Consider the following 21,196-nt stretch of genomic DNA (forward strand, 5'->3'; position numbering starts at 1 on the left):
CACAAGGTCTCCGATTCACTCTGATCCTTGTGAGCTGAATGTAAGCCTTACTAAAGGCTTATAAAGCCAGAATTTTACTGCATAGTGCATGAAAAGCATGTTCTAGTCCCTTATTTTGTCATCGAAAAGGAAGAGCCGCGTATCAAATGAAATTGAAAAGACATATAACTGACCAAGACTTTACACCAATGCTATGAACACTAAATTTTCTCTAAAAATTGGTTCACCATATCTAAGTTTGAGAAGGAAGTGAAACATAAGAATTTATTGTTAGCAGGAAGCCTGGGCTGATGGTGTAGGATTTGGGGAGTGAATGGACTCAGGCTGGGAACACAGTGGGGGTATAATTTAAACCAGAGCTGCTGCGAGCGAGAGCCGAGCCAGCGCTCCGGGCGGCAGACGTGGGCAGGTGGCAACGGGCTGCCCTCAGGGCACAGGGTCCCACTACCGGACACTCCAGAGGCTGAAATCCTTCAACTGCCCCAAACTAGAATTAAACCAGTTAGATCAAGCATTATGAGAAGTACGTGCGTAAGAGGAAAATACCAGCACACCAGCTCTCCCCATGCCAGGGTCGGTGCTTTCACCCTGCTCGCAGAGGCACTCCCGCTTCAGAAATAGCCGTGGTGCCTGGGGGCTGAGGGGAAGGTCCTGCTGAAACACCCCATGAAATGGCGGCATGTGTATTTTGTGCCCCTAATTAAACAGAAAACCACTTAGAGCGCCTTCCTGAACAAACAGATGACTGCAACCTCTGTTATCGCGGCCCGTATCTTTACTCAAACAAGGGCGTGTGTTCACACTTCTCGGGCCAGGTAAAGTGAAATACTGATCATTGTCCCTCAAGGCAGCTCGTCAAGTCAAGCCGACGCTGCCTGCGTGGGCTTCTTGGGAAGCAGGCACTGTCCGCTGTGGAGCCTCAGAGCAGTGCCCGCTGACACCGACCCGAGGCTACCCCGGCCCGCGGGCAGTGCCACCGCCCACCCGGTCAGGGCCCCGCCGGGCACACCCGGGGCTGCCACAGGTGACACGGGCGGGAGGGCGGGGAGAGCCGCCCTGCTCAGAGGGGCGGGCGCCGGCATTGGCCCAGGGCGGCGGGACGGGCTCGGCCTCGCCCCGCTCCTCCGTCTCGCTGCCCTCAGACAAGCGGGGCGGAGGCGCGGAACAGCGGCTACCCTCCGGGACCGGCGAGCCGGTGCTGTCTCTGGCCAGAGGGAACGAAGGGGGAGCCGCGGAGGGGACGGAAGGAGAGGTGAGGCTGACCTAGAAAGGGCTCTGGGGTTGGGGAAGGGGGGGGGGGTCTTATTAATGGAGTGACTCGGAGTCAAAAAGTGTTGTAGAAGTCACCCGCGCTCGCAGTGCTGGGACAGCGTGCGAGCGAGCCCGCTGGCCGCTGAGGAGCCCGGGCTGCCAGCCTTGGCCAGCCGGGCTGCTCCGCAGGGCTCGGCCGGGTGGGCTGCGCTGGCAGGGCCCGCTGCCCTGAGCACGGCACAGCGCTCACAGGTGTCTCGCCGGCCCGGCCCCTGTTGTTGAGGCCGCAGGGAAGCGGCGCTTGTCAGCGCCTTTCCTCAGAAGCGCTCTCGAGAGCACCGTGCCCGGGGAGCCGAACGCCGGGACATCCCCGCTGCTGCCGCCTCTGTCCGGGGTGAGAGCTGCGTATCTGCCAGAACTTTGCTGCACAGAGCTCTTGAGTCCGCGGGGATGGGAGAACACTCTTCATTTAAATGAGGTGCTTAGATCTCAGCTGAGAGATGTTAATGACCTTTTCGTAAACACTTTTAATCTCAAAACAGTGAATTAGTCTCATTATCCACGCCGTCTCTGGAATGACTGGCAAGATTGGACCTGGCCCTAAAATCTAATGCAGCCAGTTGTGTCTTTCCTGTGTGAGCGGGAAAATCTGTGCGAGCAGAAGACTCTGCTTAGAAGATCGCCAGGATGAAGGTCACTTAAATCTGGGGACAGATTGTTAAATGACGAGTATTTTTGAACTTTTTGAGAAAGTGTAAAGGGAAAGGACTTAGAACATGTTGTGGTGATGCGTCCCCCCGCACTCATTCACAACATATGCTTAACAGGATGTTGTGAGAAGAAACTTGATCTTATTAGCTGAAAGAACTGATCAAAGTGTTGCACCAAAACATTTGCATGTTTCCTCACAGATTGAAGCTCTCAGTGATGGATTGTTTAAAAGACTAATGAATCAAAGCACTTTATTAAATTTGTATACAGCAACAATGCAGCTTTCCGGTCATTAGTTCTTAATTACCATTAGTCGTTATTATCTCTTTTCCAAACGGTTCTTAACAATCACATATGTAAGTGGTAATAAACCTGGAGTATACAAGCCCTGGAGCTGGTGCCCTGTATCTAGCACTGATGTCTGTGCCTCTTGATGGCTTGTTTCAGTTGCAGGAGTCACAGTAAAGTGCTTGAGAGCTCCTTGGCAAGAGAAGTTGGAATCAAAGTAAGATTTCTTGTGATTTTCAGAAGTCATCATCCTTCTTTTCTAGTTGTTAATGTATTGTTCACCTTGCTTCCTCCCTGGAAGAAAAGGGGGTGATCTCAGATGATGTAGTCCGTATTATTTGAGGGAATAAGCATACCGTAATGTTACTCGGCATTTTATTTGTTTTGCAGGATTATTCTGGTTCCATCAGACACGTCTCCTCTTTGTTCTGCAATCTTATTTTAGTTTCATCTGGCACCTTTCCTGACCACTCTACATGCTCTGTTCTTATCTTGCAGATTTTACTATTTGCCTATGCTTTCCTGTGCCGTGTTTGGGCAAGTATACTGCAAGTCTCTGTTCATTTGCAGTTGTGTGTTATTCATACTAAGTTATAAAATACTACTAAAACTGTTGCTGTGTTACAAAATGCTTATAGACTGCTACCAATTACATACCTTAGTGTGTTTATGTCTAGGTCTAAGGCAAGGAAATAATAAGCATCCTAGGCTGCTTCTACCTTACATGTGCAGCCGTTCTCTGCTTTGGTTGTAAGGCATGTTTTTGAATTTCTTGAAGCTGTCATTGGGCCTGTCTCTTGTTAAACAAATTTCCTTCCAGCATTTCTTGCATCCCAAAATAGTATATTATCAGTTTCACTGTCAGACTTTTAAAATTCAGTGAAATAGGTCTTCATGTTCTTGTTTTCCAATTCTGACAAAGGCCAGAATAAACAAGATTCTCTTGCCCCCCAAAAATGGATGACAGAAAAATGAATTTGTCATTTCCATTAGGAGCCAGTGCTTTAGAACACTGGGTAGCACTCCAGGAGTACTCTGGAGACCATGTGCAGGTATTCTCTGGAGTAAATTCCTCTTATTCTGCAGGATATGCTTGCCAGATTCTCAAGTGAAAATACTGCTTCAGTTTAGTATATGGAAAAAATCTCTGATAGTTTCATCTGGAAAAAAGGCTTAACCAGGAAAGCTCTTGGATGAGGTTGAAGAAATGACTTCTTTTCTATTCTGTATTGTTTCCTGTGCTCATGAGAGAAAGGGATGAAACAGACTTAAATGAAAAATCTAATAAGAAAACATTATTTACAAGGAAATATAAAGATCTTTTGTAGTCTTTCACTAGGAAAAAGTGTTTATTTTTCTTTTTCTTTTGTTAAAAGTGATGCTCCTGTCCTTTGGAATTCACCCTTTATTCAAGAGTGACTTGTTTTAAACCATAGTAAAGAATTCTTTCCTCTGCACAGAAAGTGCTTTTCACCTGGGATTGCTGACTAATGGATGACTGCTAAAAGTAGTAGGTACCTTTCTAGTGCTTGAAGTCCATCACCTGTTGCATTTAAAGGCAGCTTATTTAGGTTGATCACAAGTCAATTTAAGGAGGATTCATAGTTTGATCTTCCAATTCCAAAACACTTATGCCAAAATGTGTACGATCAGTGATGTTGCATTTGCATCAGCAGTCTCCAATTTTTTAACTTATTTGGGCATAACTTGAGAGTGACAGTTGATTTCAGCAGATTTATTTATGATTCATTCTTGTGGTAGGGAGTCATTCCAATTCATCAGGGTACAGCAACTGGCTATGCTAGATTCTTACTTCATGTTATAAGGTTTCCTTGCTATATGTAATTTGACTCTGCTTATTACATCAAGAGGGCAGAGGGAAGAGATGTAATGTACGTGTGAGGAGGAGGAAAAGATTACTTCTTCCCCTTCTTTATTTTATAGCTCCTTTTCTGGGTGATAATGCCATAGTATTTTTGACCTGAAAGCCACTCAGTGTCCTGTGACTATACATCAAATTAATGAGCAACTTAACAATTTGTTGCCCAGAGAGGCTGGAGACTTGCCATCCCTGAAAGTGTTCTAGGCCAGGCTGGATGTGGCTCTGAGTAACCTGGACAAGTGGAAGGTGTCCCTGCCCATGGGGTTGGATCTAGATGGTCTTTAAGGTCTCTTCCAACCCAAACCATGCTATGATCCCATTTTTTCCCTTACATCTTGGTATGTTCTTTTTTTTTTCCTGAAATATTAATCTTCTAAAAATAATTTTTTCTATTTCTTTGTCCCAGTCAAGGAAATTTTGCATTTCATCTCTGTTTAAATGTATTTGAGTATAAGTAAGAAGAAAGGTGAGAAGAAAGGGGATACTTATCTGTGGAGTAATTAGCAGAACGATATCCTAGATTCACTGCAAAATGGTTTTGTTCTACAAAAGCATCAAACAATACAGGTAAATTCTGTATAAAATTTCCTGCCCAGTGTGTAATTCTGGCTGACTGATAAATGACAGAGATTTTGCTGTGTACGGACTGGATGGACTACAGTCAGACTATGTGATCTCAGCCATGTAGCAAGAGCTCCAAAACTAGATCAGTGTATTTGAGAATGCCTGGGTTAGGAATTATTTCTATGCCATTAGCTTGTAGATGTTAAGACCTGCCACCATGCTTTTCTTCTCTAATGAATTTAAATGGCTAATGTGATTTAAAAATAGCATTTAAAAATAGAGCATCTGTTATGAAAAATTAAGGGTGAGGTCTGAAAACTCTCTGGAATTGCACTTGAAGCACTGTAAGCAAAAGGTATGTATCTAGGTCCTGGGCAAAAATCTGTCAAACAAGCAGAAGCAGCAAGCCCTTAACCTTCTATTCTGGTCCTGCCTACATAACTTGTTTTTTAATCCTAGGGTGGCTTATGTTAGTGTAAATGTCATTAATTTAACCTTGCTTCATAGTGATTACATTAATCCAAGTCTCTTAACCTCCAGAGAAGTAAAAATGAATGTCCTCAGGTTACTGTCCTGTTCCCTCTGCTCTGTTAGAACTGGACTCCTCTTTAGCCCAGAATGCAGGTCTGTCTGGATCAGGAGAGAAGTTAGGACAGACCTTGATTTTTTTTTACAGTGGCCTGACTGAGCAAAAGTGTACCTGGCTTCCTCTTTCTGCCTGCAAGGTTGTGGTATCACTTTAGTAATGATTCTGTGAGGTTTAATCCTTGGTAGTTCAGGCCTGAGCTGGGGGGGGGGGGTGTCAAGAGAGAGCCAAGCAAACCCTTCAGAGATTATAATATGTTTTGGTGAACAATGGGATGTGCATTTGAATCTTCTTGGGTTAAGTGGTCATGGGGGTCTGGATTTGGCTGCTTCCTGGGTATGTAGCTGTAGCTATTGGGCAAGTGAGCTAACACCTTGCATAGCTATGTTTGTAAAGAATGAGCCACTCCTGCAAGACTAAATACCTGTTCAGGGACAGGCCTGACACTCCAAAGCCCAGCCTCACAAACTCTGAACTCCTGATTTAGCTGCCTGTGTGTGAGAAACAATTCCTGTCACAGTCTTTTGCTCCTTCTTTCCTGTTCCTGGGCTATTAAGCAGCATTTGTAGGGCAAATCTTTTTCACGCAGTGCAAATTTACACCTCACCTCATCCAGTGCAACTGATGGCTGCTCCAGAAACTGTTCCCTGCTACATGCTTCTCATGAGTAGCAGTTTGGTTTAGCTCTTGCCATGGCTTTTTATCTTTCTTTCACCACAGCACACCTCATTTTTCAATGTCAGAGTTCTCTGCTCACATCTGGCCATAAGTGTTCAGGGAAACTGGTACCAGTCAGGGAGAAGACAATTTTGCATGACACAGCCCAGCAATACAATCTCGTGAGTGAAGTTTTCATGGCTGATAGGCTTCCTGTTTTTCTTGCAATTCAATATCAGTGTTAAGGAAGATACCATTGCTGCTGGCTGGTTTCAACTTAGCCAGAACGACCCCAATAGCATACAAAATTTTCATGTAATGGGGCTGTCTGTTAAAACATTATGCTTGGGAGGGCAAGTTATTTTCCTCTAAATAGGGAGCTATCATGGGCTTTTAAAATGTATCTATTAAAAAAAGATAACAACGAAACAAGTAAACAAAAACCCAATAACCCTGAAATAAAAACTTCATTGCGAAGTTTAAGTTAATTTTGGTGACTGAGAAGGGACCTGTGGTCTATGTGCAGACTGCATGGTAGCTTTTTTAACCATTCTGAATGCTACCTTTTTAAACCATTTTGATTTTTAACTTACCAGGGAACTTTGATGTAATGCATTTTCTTGCAACTCGTTCTTTGGCTTACTTATTGTTTCTGTGACTGCTGGACTCCTAAAGAATATTTTCTTTCGTCTAGCACCTGATTTGTGTGAGGCCCTGTTTTCAAGTAGGTGTGGGCTTTAGTTATGGTAGCAAGGACCTGATTAGTTGACATAAACTTTCTTAGTATCCTTCAGGTTATGTAATTTATTAGGTAGATAATTTTAACCTTCAAAACTTGCACTACTGAGTGTCTAAGGTAGTGCAAGTGAGTGTCTAGGTGAGTGGTTAGTCTGTCAGCCTGTGAGAAAGGACAGACAAAGGTCTTGTTCTGTTTGCTGGCTCTTTGTCCAATTAAATAGAGCTGTGGTTACAAGAAAAAGGCTGGTAGCTGAAAAGCAGGGAGATTGCAGTGACAAATTAAGTGGTTCAGGTGAGTTATAGATTCTTTTGATTCCCACAGGTACTTATGCAGTTAATTGTCTAAGAATGATGGAGTGCATTTTGCAATGTTCTATGTGATCCCAGATTTCTGTTGGGCTGCAGGCAAAGGTGCTCTGAGGAAACTGAGATCAGTGGCCTCTGTCAGGGAAAGCAAAGATGATGTAAAATGTTGCTGTCTGGGCTAGGCAATTTTATGCTTAATATGTACCACATTGTCTCTGCAGGAGGGTGTTGTGCACCCTCCTGCAGAGACAATGTGCTACTTAACAGTGACCTGAGCAGCTGGCTGTTGACAGTGCTTTAGAGAAGATCCAAGTGGTACATGGGAGGAGAAACCTGGGAACCCACAGGTTCCAAGTTTTACAAAAGTAGTGGAGCAAAATCAGTCTGCCAGTGATGGTAGCTGTCCTTGCTCAACTAGCTCATCACCTCAGATGAGGAGTAATAGCAAGACTCTGGAAGTCACAGGGATGCAACAGATACTGACTGAAGGATTTCGATAATGAGATAAAAAATCATCTGAGAAGTCATGTCCATGGACTTTGAAATAAAACTTTGAAAAGATTTCTTCAGAAACTGTGTGCTCCAGTCTTCCGGTTGGTGTTTAGGACTGAAACTGCTCTATAAAGTTACTGTCAGCTCAGTTTAGCATTACTCTTAAGTATTTGAATGCAAGTTCTTGTCTGCTCTTCGGAACATAGAGTTCTTCACATCAGTGCTGCTGGCCCTTTAATAAGCCCATTTGTTGGATTGTCTTCTCTAGGAAAGAGTCAAAACTACCCAGTGACTGTAAACTGCAGCTCAGTTTGTTTTCATATAAGAAAGAATATCTTAACAAAGTGTAGGAAGTGTGTCACTTCCCAGTAGCCACTGATAGGAAATACTTGTTAATTAGTCACATTGTTCTGCACTCTTCCATTCTCTAATAGTACAAACCCTACAATAAAACAGAATTCTAGCTAAAATGCAGACAATGCTTGCTGGAGAGCAAGGAAGGAGGGTAGAAGTCAGATAATTCCGCTAAAGTCTTCAGTATCTAAACTTGTCAAGGCCTCTACTTTAGCTTTTTTGATAACTTTTTTTTTTTTTTTAAGGAATTCCTGGTACACAATAGATGTTTTTATTTGGCTTGCATCAGTGCAATGTTCATTAGCCTAATCTGGGTAATGCTAAATCCCAAACTAGAGTACATATATTTTTTTGGAAGAATGGGGAAATGGAAGAAAAGGAAAAGGGTTTGGCAGCTCCTGCTTATAGATTAATGTCCTCTGTGGGACAGTACAAGTGGGAGAAATAGCAGGTGTGTTTTCCATTCTGCAATAAAAGTTTGTGAGAAGGGATAGAGGTCCTGTTGTTCCATTCTCATTGTTATCTTCCATGCTAGATCCATATGTTTAAGATGACAAGTCTCCAGAAGAAGAGGGTAAGCACTTCTTTCCTGTAAAATGAAAGGAAGGTCATGTCTTAACAAAAACTTCTTAAGAAATTAATCAGTTAGTTGCATTATGAGTTTCAGGGTTGCTTGTTCCTGGGATATTTTTTGGAAGGGAGAGGTGGGGCAACGTTTTGGCTTTTCTTGTGTAACCTCCTTGCTAGAATTTGAATCTGTCTCCTATTTATGTTGGGAAAACATTCAGAAATAGCTAGCCATTACATACAGAAATGTATCAGATATATAGGGCCAGGAGATGCTTCCCACCAAGTAATTGGTTTGCTTCTGATCTCTCTAAAGGTTTTAGTATTTTGCTTAAATCTATTTTCAAATAAGATACAAAAACACTCCCTCTGATCAGACCCTTTTCAAATAAGATATAAAAACACTCCCTCTGACCAGACCCTATCTGAGTTTAATGCCAGTGTTGACATGAAGAGTGAGAAAGTGGCAATTGGATCTTTAGTCCTGTGAGCCTCACTTCTGTTGTCAAAATGGAGATGAGAATAATTGTTACGCAACTGACAGTGCTCTGCCTTCAGAAATCTGCAGGACTGAGTCACCTCCATTATTATATTTCAAGTCCATTATGCTGAGAAGATATTCTTTGTTTTGTAATTCTTGATGAATAGAATTAGCTAGAAGAATTAAGTTCTTTCAAACGAACTGTTACTAATTCAAGCAGTGTGCCTACTGGGATTAAACCACAGTCAAGTACAAATGGTACAATGTGCAAAGAAATATAACTAGATTTAAAAATATGCTGATGTTAGTATCACTAACTTGGTGGAATTTCTGTAATTTTGAAGATTCTTCAAATTATATATTTTTAGTAGATTTAGACTTATTGCAACATGAAATAAATAGCATGGCATCTACAGTTAGTCTGACAGTGGTCACTGGGAGAAGGAATGTTTAGGTGTGCTTTCCTAAGGCTTCTCTTTAATTTATGAGCCTCTTTCTCCAGAGACCACATCCTCTTAATACCTCTGGCCTAATGGTTTTACACCATAACAGGTATAGAGATTTACATTCTTGGCAGTGCTGCCAATATCCAAGCTCTGTGAAAGAAGTGGCAAGCTGCCATATGTGATTAGAGGGATTAGGACAAAACCAAAGCAAATTATTCTTTTCTGTTCCAGTATTAAGTTGTTAACTTTTATCCTCTTTGTTATTAGCTCTTCTTCAGAGTAAATTGCCTTAATAGTCTTCAGAGTGGTGAAGGTCTTAATATCTTGCCAAATAAGAATAAAATTAAACCACAGGCACAGTCATGTGGACCAACAAATCAGATGTTCCAGGAGAAAATGCGAATTTTTCTGACGTGCTTGTGCCAGCTGAACTTCTTCCTCTTTCAGCTGGTTGAATGTCATTATATTAGGCTGTCAGTGAAAGTATCTTGAGACATGCAACTATTTTAGAGGTTAAAACCACCAAGGATTACTTTGACACTTTTGAGAAAGGGTAAGGTGTGAGCAAAGCTTGTGTGTAACTTTTCAGTATTTTCCCCTTTGTGGCTGTTTGGAGCAGTTATCTGGTCCTGTTCTTTCCCTTAACCATGTTGTAAGGAGTACTGCATAGGAGAACAAATAGGCTTATTATTGCAATAAAATGAAGCATTGCTGTATTAACAATGTAACTCTGAAACTGCTCTTAAAATAGATATCCCTCACTTCTGCAAAAGTCCTTGTTCTACCAACACTCTTCACATCTAGCTAGATAAGAACCTCCCTGCCTCCCACTGACTAAGCATATATAAGCAAACACTCTTTTCTAAATTAATCTCTGGGACTGTTGGACATATGATATGCTAATATAATTTTGAAAATATTCTGATAGCACGTCTTGTAAGAGCAGCTGGATTGGCTGCAGATATGCATATCTTACTGGGTGATCTTTTCCTTTCTGCCCCTTCAGGAATAAAAATGACAACAGGCCTTCTTGTGCGTAAATTCTTGTCCTGATAATTGCAGGCAACAGCTTATAAAACTCCTGTGAATTGTGACTTAAGTTCCTCTTCAAAGTTAATAGCTTTTCTTTCTCCACTGCTCAAAATGAAATCCATAATCCTCTGATCTTCTGAGCAAATGTGTTCATGACCATTTGTGCTTGTGCCAACAGTGGCGTTTAGCTTAATTAGCTGTTCTGCCTTCATGGGATTTGCCTTATGTATTTATAGAAAAATTATCTCTAAGCCTAGCTGGTGCTGAGTTACCTGTGACTGCACTGCTTAAATATCACTGGAGAATGAAATTTTTTCATTTGTTTGTTGCTGCTGCAAAGCTGTAGCTTGTGGGGCTGGCAGTCAGAGGTACTGTTACTGCCTAATGCCACTTCTCAGGGCCACAGAGGCCAGCTCTCCAAGGCTTTTATTGCTCTTAGTATTCTTCTTGGCCTCCCTGCTTCAAAATAAAGGTCTGTTATTTCCTGATCATGAGTGTAGGCCAAACTTACTTAATTTTGAGAATAAGTTCCTCTGTACCTGGAAATTGTTGTAGTGCACAATTGCATTTATCTGTCTTCCTCAGCTTCCTGTTGCCTTATGTGTGGACTTCCAACTCATCCTGGTTGCTAGTGCTGGTATGTTCTAGCAGTGGAGAAATATAGTTAGAAAAAATTGTGGCTTTCAAGCACATAAATCCAGACCCTCTTATTTTTAAGAGCCAGTAGGTTACGTGTAAGTGGATGCTTTCTGGGATGAAGATGTGTGCAGATAGCAGTTGCTGATCAGCCGGGCCTGCAGGGTGGCTGTTCAGCTGAAGGAGTTGGCACAGAGAGCTGTGTGAAGCAGCCAGAAGTAGGATTGGCTGTCACCTTCTTCCTCTTGTTAGAAGGCATTGGCTGCAAGACAAATTCTCTGGATCAAAGCTTTAGCAGCTTAGGTCTACTCTACAAGGAGCACTTGAAAAGTAGTTTTGCAATGTAAATTTAGGACATTATGAGGTTTCTGCATGCAAAAGGAGATCTTGTTGGTTTGAATGGAACAGCTGACTGGGGTTTTGCTGTTTGTCTTCTGACTCTGTTGGTAAACTCAATGTCAGCCATGGCAAAGTACTCCAACCTTTTCCTTGCCTCCCTCATTTGCATCCCATAGGTATGCACTGAGTAAAAACTTGGAAACTTGAACTATTATTGTAGTACCACTTAATGTAATATCCCATAGTGTTCGTAATGCAGTATTGAAATGAACAGTCCCCTTTTGTAATTGGGGGAAAGCAGTGTCTGGAGGTAAGCAGAGCCCTATGTGGGGTTAGTTAGTTTGTAGACAAAGTTGTCTTTCTTTTGTGGTTCCTGTATTAGAAAAATGTGAATTCTGACTTAAAGAAAATAAGGTGTACAGCTGTCTGAGAGGTGCTAAGAAATTTTACAAGATAAAATTCTTGGACAAGCGCCTGGCCTAAACCAGTTGAAAACCAAGAGCAGCTTAAGAGTGTGTGTGGGGGCAAAACTATATTTTGAGTTGCCTTTGTGTTTCTTTTATTTCCAAAACATAGAAGCTTTCATGCATGAGTTGGATAAAACATAATTTCAGATTCCTGTTTATTACTACGAGTCTTTCATTAAAGAGAAGATTTTTTGTGTGGTTTTACCTGAATTTAATGTTTAAAAAAAAATCATGCCAAATATGCCTTGACTCACTAATGTTAGTATGTAGCAAATGAGACCCCTCCTTTGGAAGTCAGTCAATGTGGTATCAATTTCCATGAGTCAATCCGTTTGATAAGGATCTTTCAGTCTTACTTGAAACTCTGAAAACTTTCCTGACAAAAAAATGCTTGCCATTGAACTTGCAGTGGCACGAAACAAACTATTCAAACCTCTCAGTTCTTCCTGACATGTATAGGGGTTTTTAAAAGGAAGAAACTGCCAAAAGAATTCAAAATAATTGAGGCTGGAGTGATGTTAGAGTGTGAGTTGAACAGGGGGAAGACATTGTATGCCTTTTTTTTTTTTCACTTTTTATTTTTAAAATAATTTTAAGTTTTATAAGAGGTTCTATACTCTAAGCTAGCAGTTTTTACCATCTGTGTTTGGAATCAGTGCTGATAATCTTTCGCAGAAAGCCAGCCTTGCAGTTACTTGTATCAGACAATCTCATGAGATTGGCCATACACCACACACACAGAAAGAGGTTTTCTTGTTTATGAAGAACTGTGGAATCATGGGTGAAGAGCCTGCCAGGGTGGGTGGTGGTATCTTGCCATCTCGTCTCTGACTGAAAAAGAAGTGGGGACACACCCCTAGCTGAAGAAACTGCTCTACCAATTTTGCCCAGAATGATGGTATCTGGGAAGCTCAGTAGCAGTGCTGCTTGCTGTGAGCTCTCACAGCCTGTGTGGATGTGCCCTTGCAAACTGTTGTTCAGCTGGGGAGGACCAAAGCTCTATTTCCACTTATGTTATTGATTTGAGTGCTGAGAGACATCAGTGAAGTCTGCAGATTGTTTTGTAAATGCTGTCCAACTATTTCCTTTAGTTTAAAATTAATATAATAAGACATTATAACACATCTTCCCTTAGTCTTTAAAAAAAAAAAAAAGACCAAAGATGTGGTAAGATATTATTCCTTGCAAAAGTTTCTTGCAGACTGGACTGGTCTTGGGCAAGAAACAAAACAAAATCTTTGATTATTCCAGTTCACAGCTGTCCAGGTTCTGTAGTTGCCACATGAGCTTCTGTGCCTGTTGGCTGGGCACTTGCCATTCAACCAGCATCCAGGGCTTTGGATAAGCAGTGTGGATACTGCTTGCTGTGTCAGATGGTGTAGAAAGTTTCCACGTGACAGCTGAAACCAATATCCATACCTGTTCCTAAGGTGAAGGAGTACTGTCATAGATACTCAACAAATTTAGGATTGTTCTATTTGTTGGTAGTCCTATAGGAAGCACTTTTCCCTTTTGCCTAGTTATAAACCCATAATTTTATAAATGCAAATGAAGTTACACCTGGCAGGTTGTTTGAGATGCTGTTGTATCAACCTCATGCAACAAAATCACAATGAGAATCATAGAGAAAAAGATGGCAGCCAAACAAAACATGCAGAAGGTTGTTGGGTGTTGGAGTTTCTGGGGGGATAATCAGTAATATGGCTACAGCTCCCTACCAAATCTAAAACAAATGCTGTTATTTTTAGAATGAAGTTTCCCTTTTGAGTTCTGCCAGTGTCAATATCTTGTTTTAATGGCCTGGTTGCACTCTTCTGGCCAGGGGAGCAAATGCAGTGACTCATTGCAGGATTGTAGTGCTTGGTAAATTGATTGAGTTCAGCATCCTGTCAGCCACATCACAGTGTCAGTGATGGGCCAAAGGAGGACACCCACAACCTTGAAGGGCTGTGATAGAGCTGCCTGGTACAGAGATATGTCCAGTGAAAACATCTGCTTCTCTTCTGTCTCTTACCAGGTTTGGTACTAGGCATGCTTCTGAACATTAAATTTGAGCCATTTATTTCTTTTTTCTCAGGCTTTGACATCCACATCTCTGGAATCCTGAGGCACTAAGATAACCTAACCACAGACACAACTAACTCCTCCCCATGCCACTGTCTCTATTTCCTTAAAGGTTTTTTTGAAGAAGAGGTTTTTGTCTTTTACAGTTGGAATTATCTCTAAGTGGATAGTCCTCTGAAACCATGGCCTATGAAACAGACAAAACAGTATTTCAAATTACTACTTGTAAATGCAGTTTGGCTTGTATAAAGCAGTGAGGTTCATGTTACCACATGACTTGTAATTACACATACTCAATATGGTTATGTATAAATTGTTTCACATTTATTCCATACTGTCTGTAGAACAGTGATTTGGCCTTTTTTTTTTTGTCTTCCTTTAAATCATTGTGATAAGTGCTCTTTATTTATTTTTGGGGGGGTGGTTATCTCCCCTTTGCTTCAAATTGTTCTGCTAACTGTAAGGGTGGATTAAAATACTTGTATAATAAAAGTGTCCCAATTGTATGACACTCATTTCTATGTTTTAGGGTGTGAGTTGTCCTATTGGGGAGGAATATATTTTCATGGCCACCTTGTTCAAGAGGCTTGTAAAACAGGTTTGACTTGAAGTGACCATTTGAACTTCATAAAGTCATTTAATCATACTGAAAAACTTGTTTCTTTTAATTAAAAATGAATACATAATCTACTTCCCTGATCCCTGATATTGCAACTTGTTCTTCCTTGTCTCTTTTTTAGGGAATGTTTTGTTTGTTCTCAAACACTGGATATGCTGAATCAATGAACTGTTACTCCCGGAAGGAGAGCTGAGAGGACAAACTGAGAAGACATTATTGTGATGGCAAGCAGGAATGCAACACTCTCCCAGAAGTCTCTCATCTAAGGAAACATGCAAGAAAGCAATCTTTGTGACTCTTTAAACCACTGACTGTAACCTGGTCCAGGTTTGTCAGTGCCTGCTGAAAAAGACTTCTAGAACTTTAAAGCAGGCTACAAGACTGTCCTCAGCAGGATCCAAGATCTTCCCAGACTCTTTACCAGCCCTACACACAAAACAAGATGATTGACCTAAGCTTCCTAACAGAGGAGGAACAAGAGGCAATAATGAAGGTGCTGCAACGGGATGCAGAGCTTAAAAGAACTGAAGAAGAGAGAGTCAGGTAAGGGATGTAGTGCCCCACTTTTCCTGGGAAGACCCACACAGTTCCTGTGCTCTGTTACTCAGGAGCAGATTAAAACAGTTGTTGCTGAGGGCCCCATATTCCTCAGTATATGTGGTTTGGAGATTTTTGACTCTGGACTAGATTTACCATAGTCTCTGGATGGAATGCCTCTTCCACACAAATGATTCATTAGTGGCCATATTTGTTATGGACCTTTGCAATTCCCTAAGGGGCCAAGAGCACCCTGTACACATCTGCCTGGATACACATCTGCCTTGGTTTCCTCAGAACAGGATTTGGTTTGCAAGTGTCAAAACCACTGCAGACTGGACTAATGCATAGTGAGGGACTTGGCTCAAAAGGAGTGCAAGCACCCCCAACAAACCAAAATATGGTTGCAAATATGTCTGAATGCTGAAGTTGTAGCAAAAATATTTAGAGCTGCAGTCCAGAAGAAATACCAACACTGTGTCCCACTGCCACAAAAAGTCCTTGCAATCCACGGATAAAGCAGAAAATTGCTCTTTAATTTCTTTGTGGTGTCACAGATGGAGCAATGTGTTGTTATTCTGGACTGTTTTATGTGCTGGGAGGTTTTACTGGAGCTACTATTAGGGTAACTGCCATGACTTGAAATGCATGCATGGAAAGTAGTGTTTCCCAGATGGTTCTGTCTATCTACACAGATAGCAGTCAAATATTTGCTTCATAGATATCTATATCAGCAAATAGTTGCTGATATCTGCCTGCTCAAGAGTGAGGATTTTTGTAGGCATTGGGGTTTTTTTTCCAGTGTGAAGCAAATTATCCATTACAAGGTACACAAAATAATATGTGGACAAATTGTGAAAAATGGAGAAACAAATGAAAAATTTGTTTCTATTATAGCCCTTGGTGCTGAGAGCTCCAAGGGCTATAAGAGAAATAAATTTTTACAGGCCTCAGTGAAGGCAGGCTTTTCTCTCACTGATTTGGTAGTCTTCTCTAAGATTCCTTCTCATTGTGATGAATGAGAAGGAATCTTGGAGAAGACTACCAAATGTAGTTCCTCATGAAGTAATGCATTTCCAGTTTAAATGTTTTGAAATTATTCCAACCATGATGCATCTCTGATGCTTCTTTGCTACTGAGAAAGGTTTATTTTTTTTTTAATAAATGTCTTTGGTGTAGGCATACTTTATATCCTGCAAAGGAAAAGGCAGCCTGCCTCTTGCCCTAGGAGCAGCATTCCTTTTGCTGAGTATGCTTATGCAGCCCTGAGGTTCTTTGATCAGCATGTGATCAGCATTTTGTTGAGTTATTCTACTTGCTTCTTTCAAGAGCAATAAAGTGTAGACCAGTAGCTTCTCCTTGTTAAAAAGACTTTTCCTCTCAAAGCATATTCTTTGGTGAAGGTAAAATCATTACAGGCATTGTTCCAAGTTCCTGCCCCCATCTTAAGGCAGCCTAAGTAAATATTTCCACTACAAAGTTTTGTCTTCTGCTTCAAAAAACAGTAAACTGACTTTTCTGTAATAGAATAGGCATTTTATTTACTGAAGGTAGAAAAACACTGTATTTAGTCTTGGAATGTTACATCAGTGCCAGCTCTGAAAGCATTCAGGGTAAGTAATTGTAGATGAATTTGAAAAGAGCATCTAGGGAAAAGAACCCTTCTTGGAACAGAAATTCAAAAAAGCCATTCTCAGTAGTGGTCTGAAAGAACTGTCAGAAAGTATTTTTGTCCCTGTAGCTTTACTTTTGCCATTTATAATTCTAGTTCAAGAGGGTGTGGTGGAAAATGCAAGAGACTGCAGGTTGTAGCAGCCTGTAATCATGTTTTGCAGCAGCATGTTGGCTGCTACAATAAAAAGTCTCTTCTAGTTTCAAAATATTATAACTTGAGAAGCTGGAAGCTTGCATATGAAATTGATTTTTCTGCTTAATTTTGGCACATGGAGCTTGCTTTTCGTATCTTATTCATTAAAACACTACTTGAATTATATCTCCAGCCAAGGAGATGCAGTACTTTAATTTAGCTTCTATAGCTTTGCACAGCTGGAAGAATCCAAGAGCTGGGATCAACTGTCATACAAACATCAGACAGTGTGTTATTTATATGTGTATATAATGGAAGCCTTTCAATGTGATGTTTTTTCCTCTCCAGAAGAAATTCTGAGGTTTGAAGGGTGTTCTAATAATCTGTGCCTTGTTCTTGGAGCATGGACAAATTGGTAACATGACAAAAATCCTCTTTGAGCCACTTCCTAGTGGAATTTTACAAATCACCTGATAGAGTCTCTTCCCTGCTAACAGTTGCTAATATTGCTAATCTAATAAAACTCCTTTGATTAGGCTGGCCTATGCAGCTTCCTTAAGGTAGTTTTCTTTAATTCTCTGTTGAGGGTTGTAATAGGTGTTTCCCCATGTTGTGGGTCCTTTTGTGTTGGTTTGGATCAGCATGATTAGTTTTAGGTACAGCAGTGCTTTGGGAACAGCATGTCTGCTTCCTCCTTCACCTCTGCTGAGGTTTGTCTCAAAGGAAAGAGGATACTGATGTTCTCTTTGGCAAAAGGGTGATGAAGAAATCTTAGGTGACAAGAGGGTGTGATGCATGGAAAGCAAAAGACATTGTATGCTTTTTTTATTCCTGGTGCAAGAAGATGCCTCTCTTTGTTTCCTTACCTTAGGAGCTGCAGCAGTTCACTCAATGGCAGTGCTGCTGTGGATGGGGCAAAGGCATGAAACAAGAGTCAGGTGTGAGCTTGTCAATACCAGAAGCTATTTTTCAGCATATTGCTAACTTAATTATTTTGGTTTTTTTGTCATCATTCCTGTCCAGGAATCTCTGATATACCCTACTCCAGCATTGAATAAAATGAGTGGGCTATGTGCATAACTGAATGTCCTGGCAGTAGCTTCAACATAACCCCTAACTCCTTTTACAGATGCATAGTTCAGAATTAACTTGACTTTGAGCCCTTTCTGGAGACAGTAACATGAGCAGAAATATATTTGTCTGTGAAGTTGTGGAGTGTGGCTGGTGACTCTTCTGTGGTTTGAGTAGCTGGCCCCTGGCACCAGTGTGTCTAAGGCAGAAAGCTGTTGTGGTCACCTTTGAGACAGGGTTCCCTGCTGTGGTGATCAGCCCTTCCCAGCAGAACCTCCTAGCACTGCTCTTGTGGGCTGTGTTTGGAATTGTTTGCTCCTTATGTAAACTGAAGGAGGTTAATGATAGGGGAAATTCTGATATGGAGTTGTTTCTGTGGAGGGTGGGGACTGCTGTGTGCCAAACCCCTTTGATACATTAATTGGTGGGGTATTGCAAAAAGAGAGAAAGCTTCAGGAGTCTGATTCTGCTGGGAGTGTGTGGCTGTTGAAAGCCTATTGTAAATGTTATTTTGGCTCTGGCTATTTCTAACAGATATCCTCTCCAGTTACTTTTCAAGGCAGTTTTCCTTATATTGTTGACTGTCTTTTGTGAGGTGGGATATATTTAAAATATCGTGGTGAGGTTAATATTGGCATTGGGGAAACCAGACTTACTCTTCTAATGTGAAAATAACTACATCAGAATATGTACTTAAAATTGTCATAAAATATTTTTTTGTTACATGAAACTGTTTTGAGAGTGTGCTTAGCAGAGTAAAGGAGGTTCTTAGTGCACCTGTTGTGGCAGAAAAGGATCAGCTCATGTCTTCTGGATGAATTCCCCATCATGGATACTGTTTAGCAACACATGATTTTTCATGTCATTATTTATCCTTTTTACCTAGGCCAGGTGACATAAGAACAAAGGTGGGGAGAATGGTCCAGCCCACCTTGTAAAATGCCAGTAAGATAAACAGGACTGTTTTCATCTTCATCAAGTCATATGACTGGGCTTAGGGAAGAAACATTACTTATTGGGCTTTGTAAGAGATACAGCATTGGACTACACTTAGAAAAGAGCTGATACCATTTCTTCCCAGTATTGATTACTACTTTGTCTACTAGTAGCAGATAAATTGTTTGACATGATGATGATTGTTTGGGAGTGCTAGTGAAGCAGGGGAGATGGGACTTATTCTGTATGGTAAAAGAATGTACTGAAGGGAAAAAAGTGGATACTGATAACAATTTTAACCTGTATATTGAGTACTCCCTCTGTGAGCAAGGTTTTTGCTACAGTTCAAAAACTTTCTTGGGAAGACTCATCACATGTTTGTACCTGACACTGTGTTGTATTAAGTGCCAAACTGAAGCCTTTGTCTTCAGATTGGATCAGTCTTGATTTGTAGTTCACCTGAAATCCTAAATGCAACCTTTTCTTTTGCACAGCAGGAAAGATGTCCTTGCTGATACTGTGAAGCAAGCTGTGATACAGGCTCTTCTGCTCGCTTATATTTGCTCTTCTGTGTCATTTGGTGGGGCTGGTTTTATGCTATATATGCCTACTTTTAAAGCCTGTGAAGAGCTGGGGACACTGTGTGAGCAGAACCTGCCAGTTACATATTTTCTAACAACCTTTCCAGCCCTTGTTCAGGATGTCCTGTGCTGCTGTCCAGGCAGGCTCTCATACCAAAGGTGTATTGTCACAGGACAGCTGTGCCTTCATTGTGAGGGTTGGGTTTTCATTGTGAGGGTTGGTTTAGTTTTCCCCGTCAGGTTTACTTGGGTTGCATCAGAAGAGGGAGGGGAGGCCTTTGGGGAGTTTCAATGAAAATCCTTTGAAATAAGCAGAGAAACTAAACACTGTAAGTCTGTTCTAGAAATAAAACAATTGGAAGATAATAGAAGCTGCTAATACTGGCAGACCTTGAAGACTCCTGCCTCCTGTATCAAGACTCAAGAGTCTTGATACTGATTTCCTGAATGGAAAAAAGTGAAGCTTCTATATGCTAAGAAATGTTTCAACAAATTCACATATTCTTTGTGTCTGCCTAGGGAGTATCTAAATACATGATCTATATAATTCATTGCATAAAAGGAAGTTTGCTTCAAACTTGACAGAGCAACTACTAATAGGAGAGTAACTCTGAGGGCTAAGTGCAGATGACATAGTAAAAAGGCACATAGGCATTAAGGCCACTATCTGTAGTGCAGAATATGCATATATTTTAAATTAAACAGGGGGAAAATGTGCTGGTCTGAGACCCCATGTGTGGCCATTTGCTAGGAGAGAAATGTACATCAAGGTTAATATGGTCAGTGTTTCACAGCCACTTGTTAGCAAAACATTGGTATAGTAGATTTGGTTCCAGATTCTGATGGAGACCATATTTCAGTGGCCAGCAGAGCTTCATGTTTTTAATTCCTTCTCTCCAAAATCAATTGACTTCTCACACCTCTGAGTGTAACTCATTCATTCTTTCATTCTGATGCTCCAGGCTTGGATGTGTCTGTCTCCCCTCTGTCTTGAGAGACAATGTCAAGTCTGTCTTGTCATCAAGACTTGTGCTGACTACAGCCTGGTCAGTTCTCCAAGGACACAAAAGCAAGATGATACCTGAGATTTTCTCATCAGGGTACTGTTAGTAGACTTAACACACAAAGACTTCTGAATAAGCATAAAAGGGAAGAACATGCATTACTACAAACAGAATTGGCTTCCTTTTTCATGTATCCAGCTACTTCTAACTATCAGAAATCTCACTGTCTAGGGAGACACCAAAGGCAAGAATTAGAGGTGTTGCTAATGAGGAATTGTGATGGCAAGGATGGGGAAAGGTTGCATAACCCACAGGTCTGCTTTGTTCTTTCTAGTATAGCCCTCAAAGACTTTGAAATTATACTGCTCTATTGTTTAAACCAATTAAATAGTAACTGATGGGGTTTTTTTGGTTTTTAGGGTTTTGTAATGTCATGTGCAGCTACCATGCAAAAGATAGCTTACTTGCAATTTGTGACTGCCCACTATAAATATTTTGGGCGTAGTTCTCGAACAAATGTCAGAACAAACTTTCTTCCTATACCTTATATAGATATTTAAAGACAAAAGAGGCATGCTCATACAAGGTGGAATGTTTGAATAATTACTGCATTGTCCTGTAAACTTTTTGTAGTTCTTTCCTACTCTGAAAGAAGAAAAGAAAGCCTAATCAACAACTCTTAAAATACCTGGTATAATTTTTCTCCTGTTCTTGCATGAGTGATAGTACAAAAAGTTTGTCTTTTCTGTGTTCAGAATATGACCCAGAACCTAAATCTTT

The 21,196-nt window shown here is 41.0% G+C and overlaps 1 protein-coding gene across 7 annotated transcripts in view; it reads left to right on the top strand.

Annotated features, from left to right (window-relative positions):
* The first annotated feature begins 1,079 nt into the window (after positions 1–1,079).
* Positions 1,080–21,196, top strand: part of SYTL2 (synaptotagmin like 2) — a 53,617-nt gene continuing 33,500 nt past the window's right edge. For all 7 annotated transcript variants that reach the window (XM_050977059.1, XM_050977072.1, XM_050977062.1 and 4 more), the window contains exons 1-2: positions 1,080–1,252; positions 14,602–15,023. In XM_050977059.1, coding sequence (XP_050833016.1) covers positions 14,923–15,023 — 101 coding nt within the window. In that variant the 5' untranslated portion in view covers positions 1,080–1,252; positions 14,602–14,922. The remainder of the gene's footprint in view (positions 1,253–14,601; positions 15,024–21,196) is intronic.

The sequence above is a fragment of the Serinus canaria genome, chromosome 1 (genome assembly GCF_022539315.1).
Source record: "Serinus canaria isolate serCan28SL12 chromosome 1, serCan2020, whole genome shotgun sequence".
NCBI lineage: Eukaryota > Metazoa > Chordata > Aves > Passeriformes > Fringillidae > Serinus > Serinus canaria.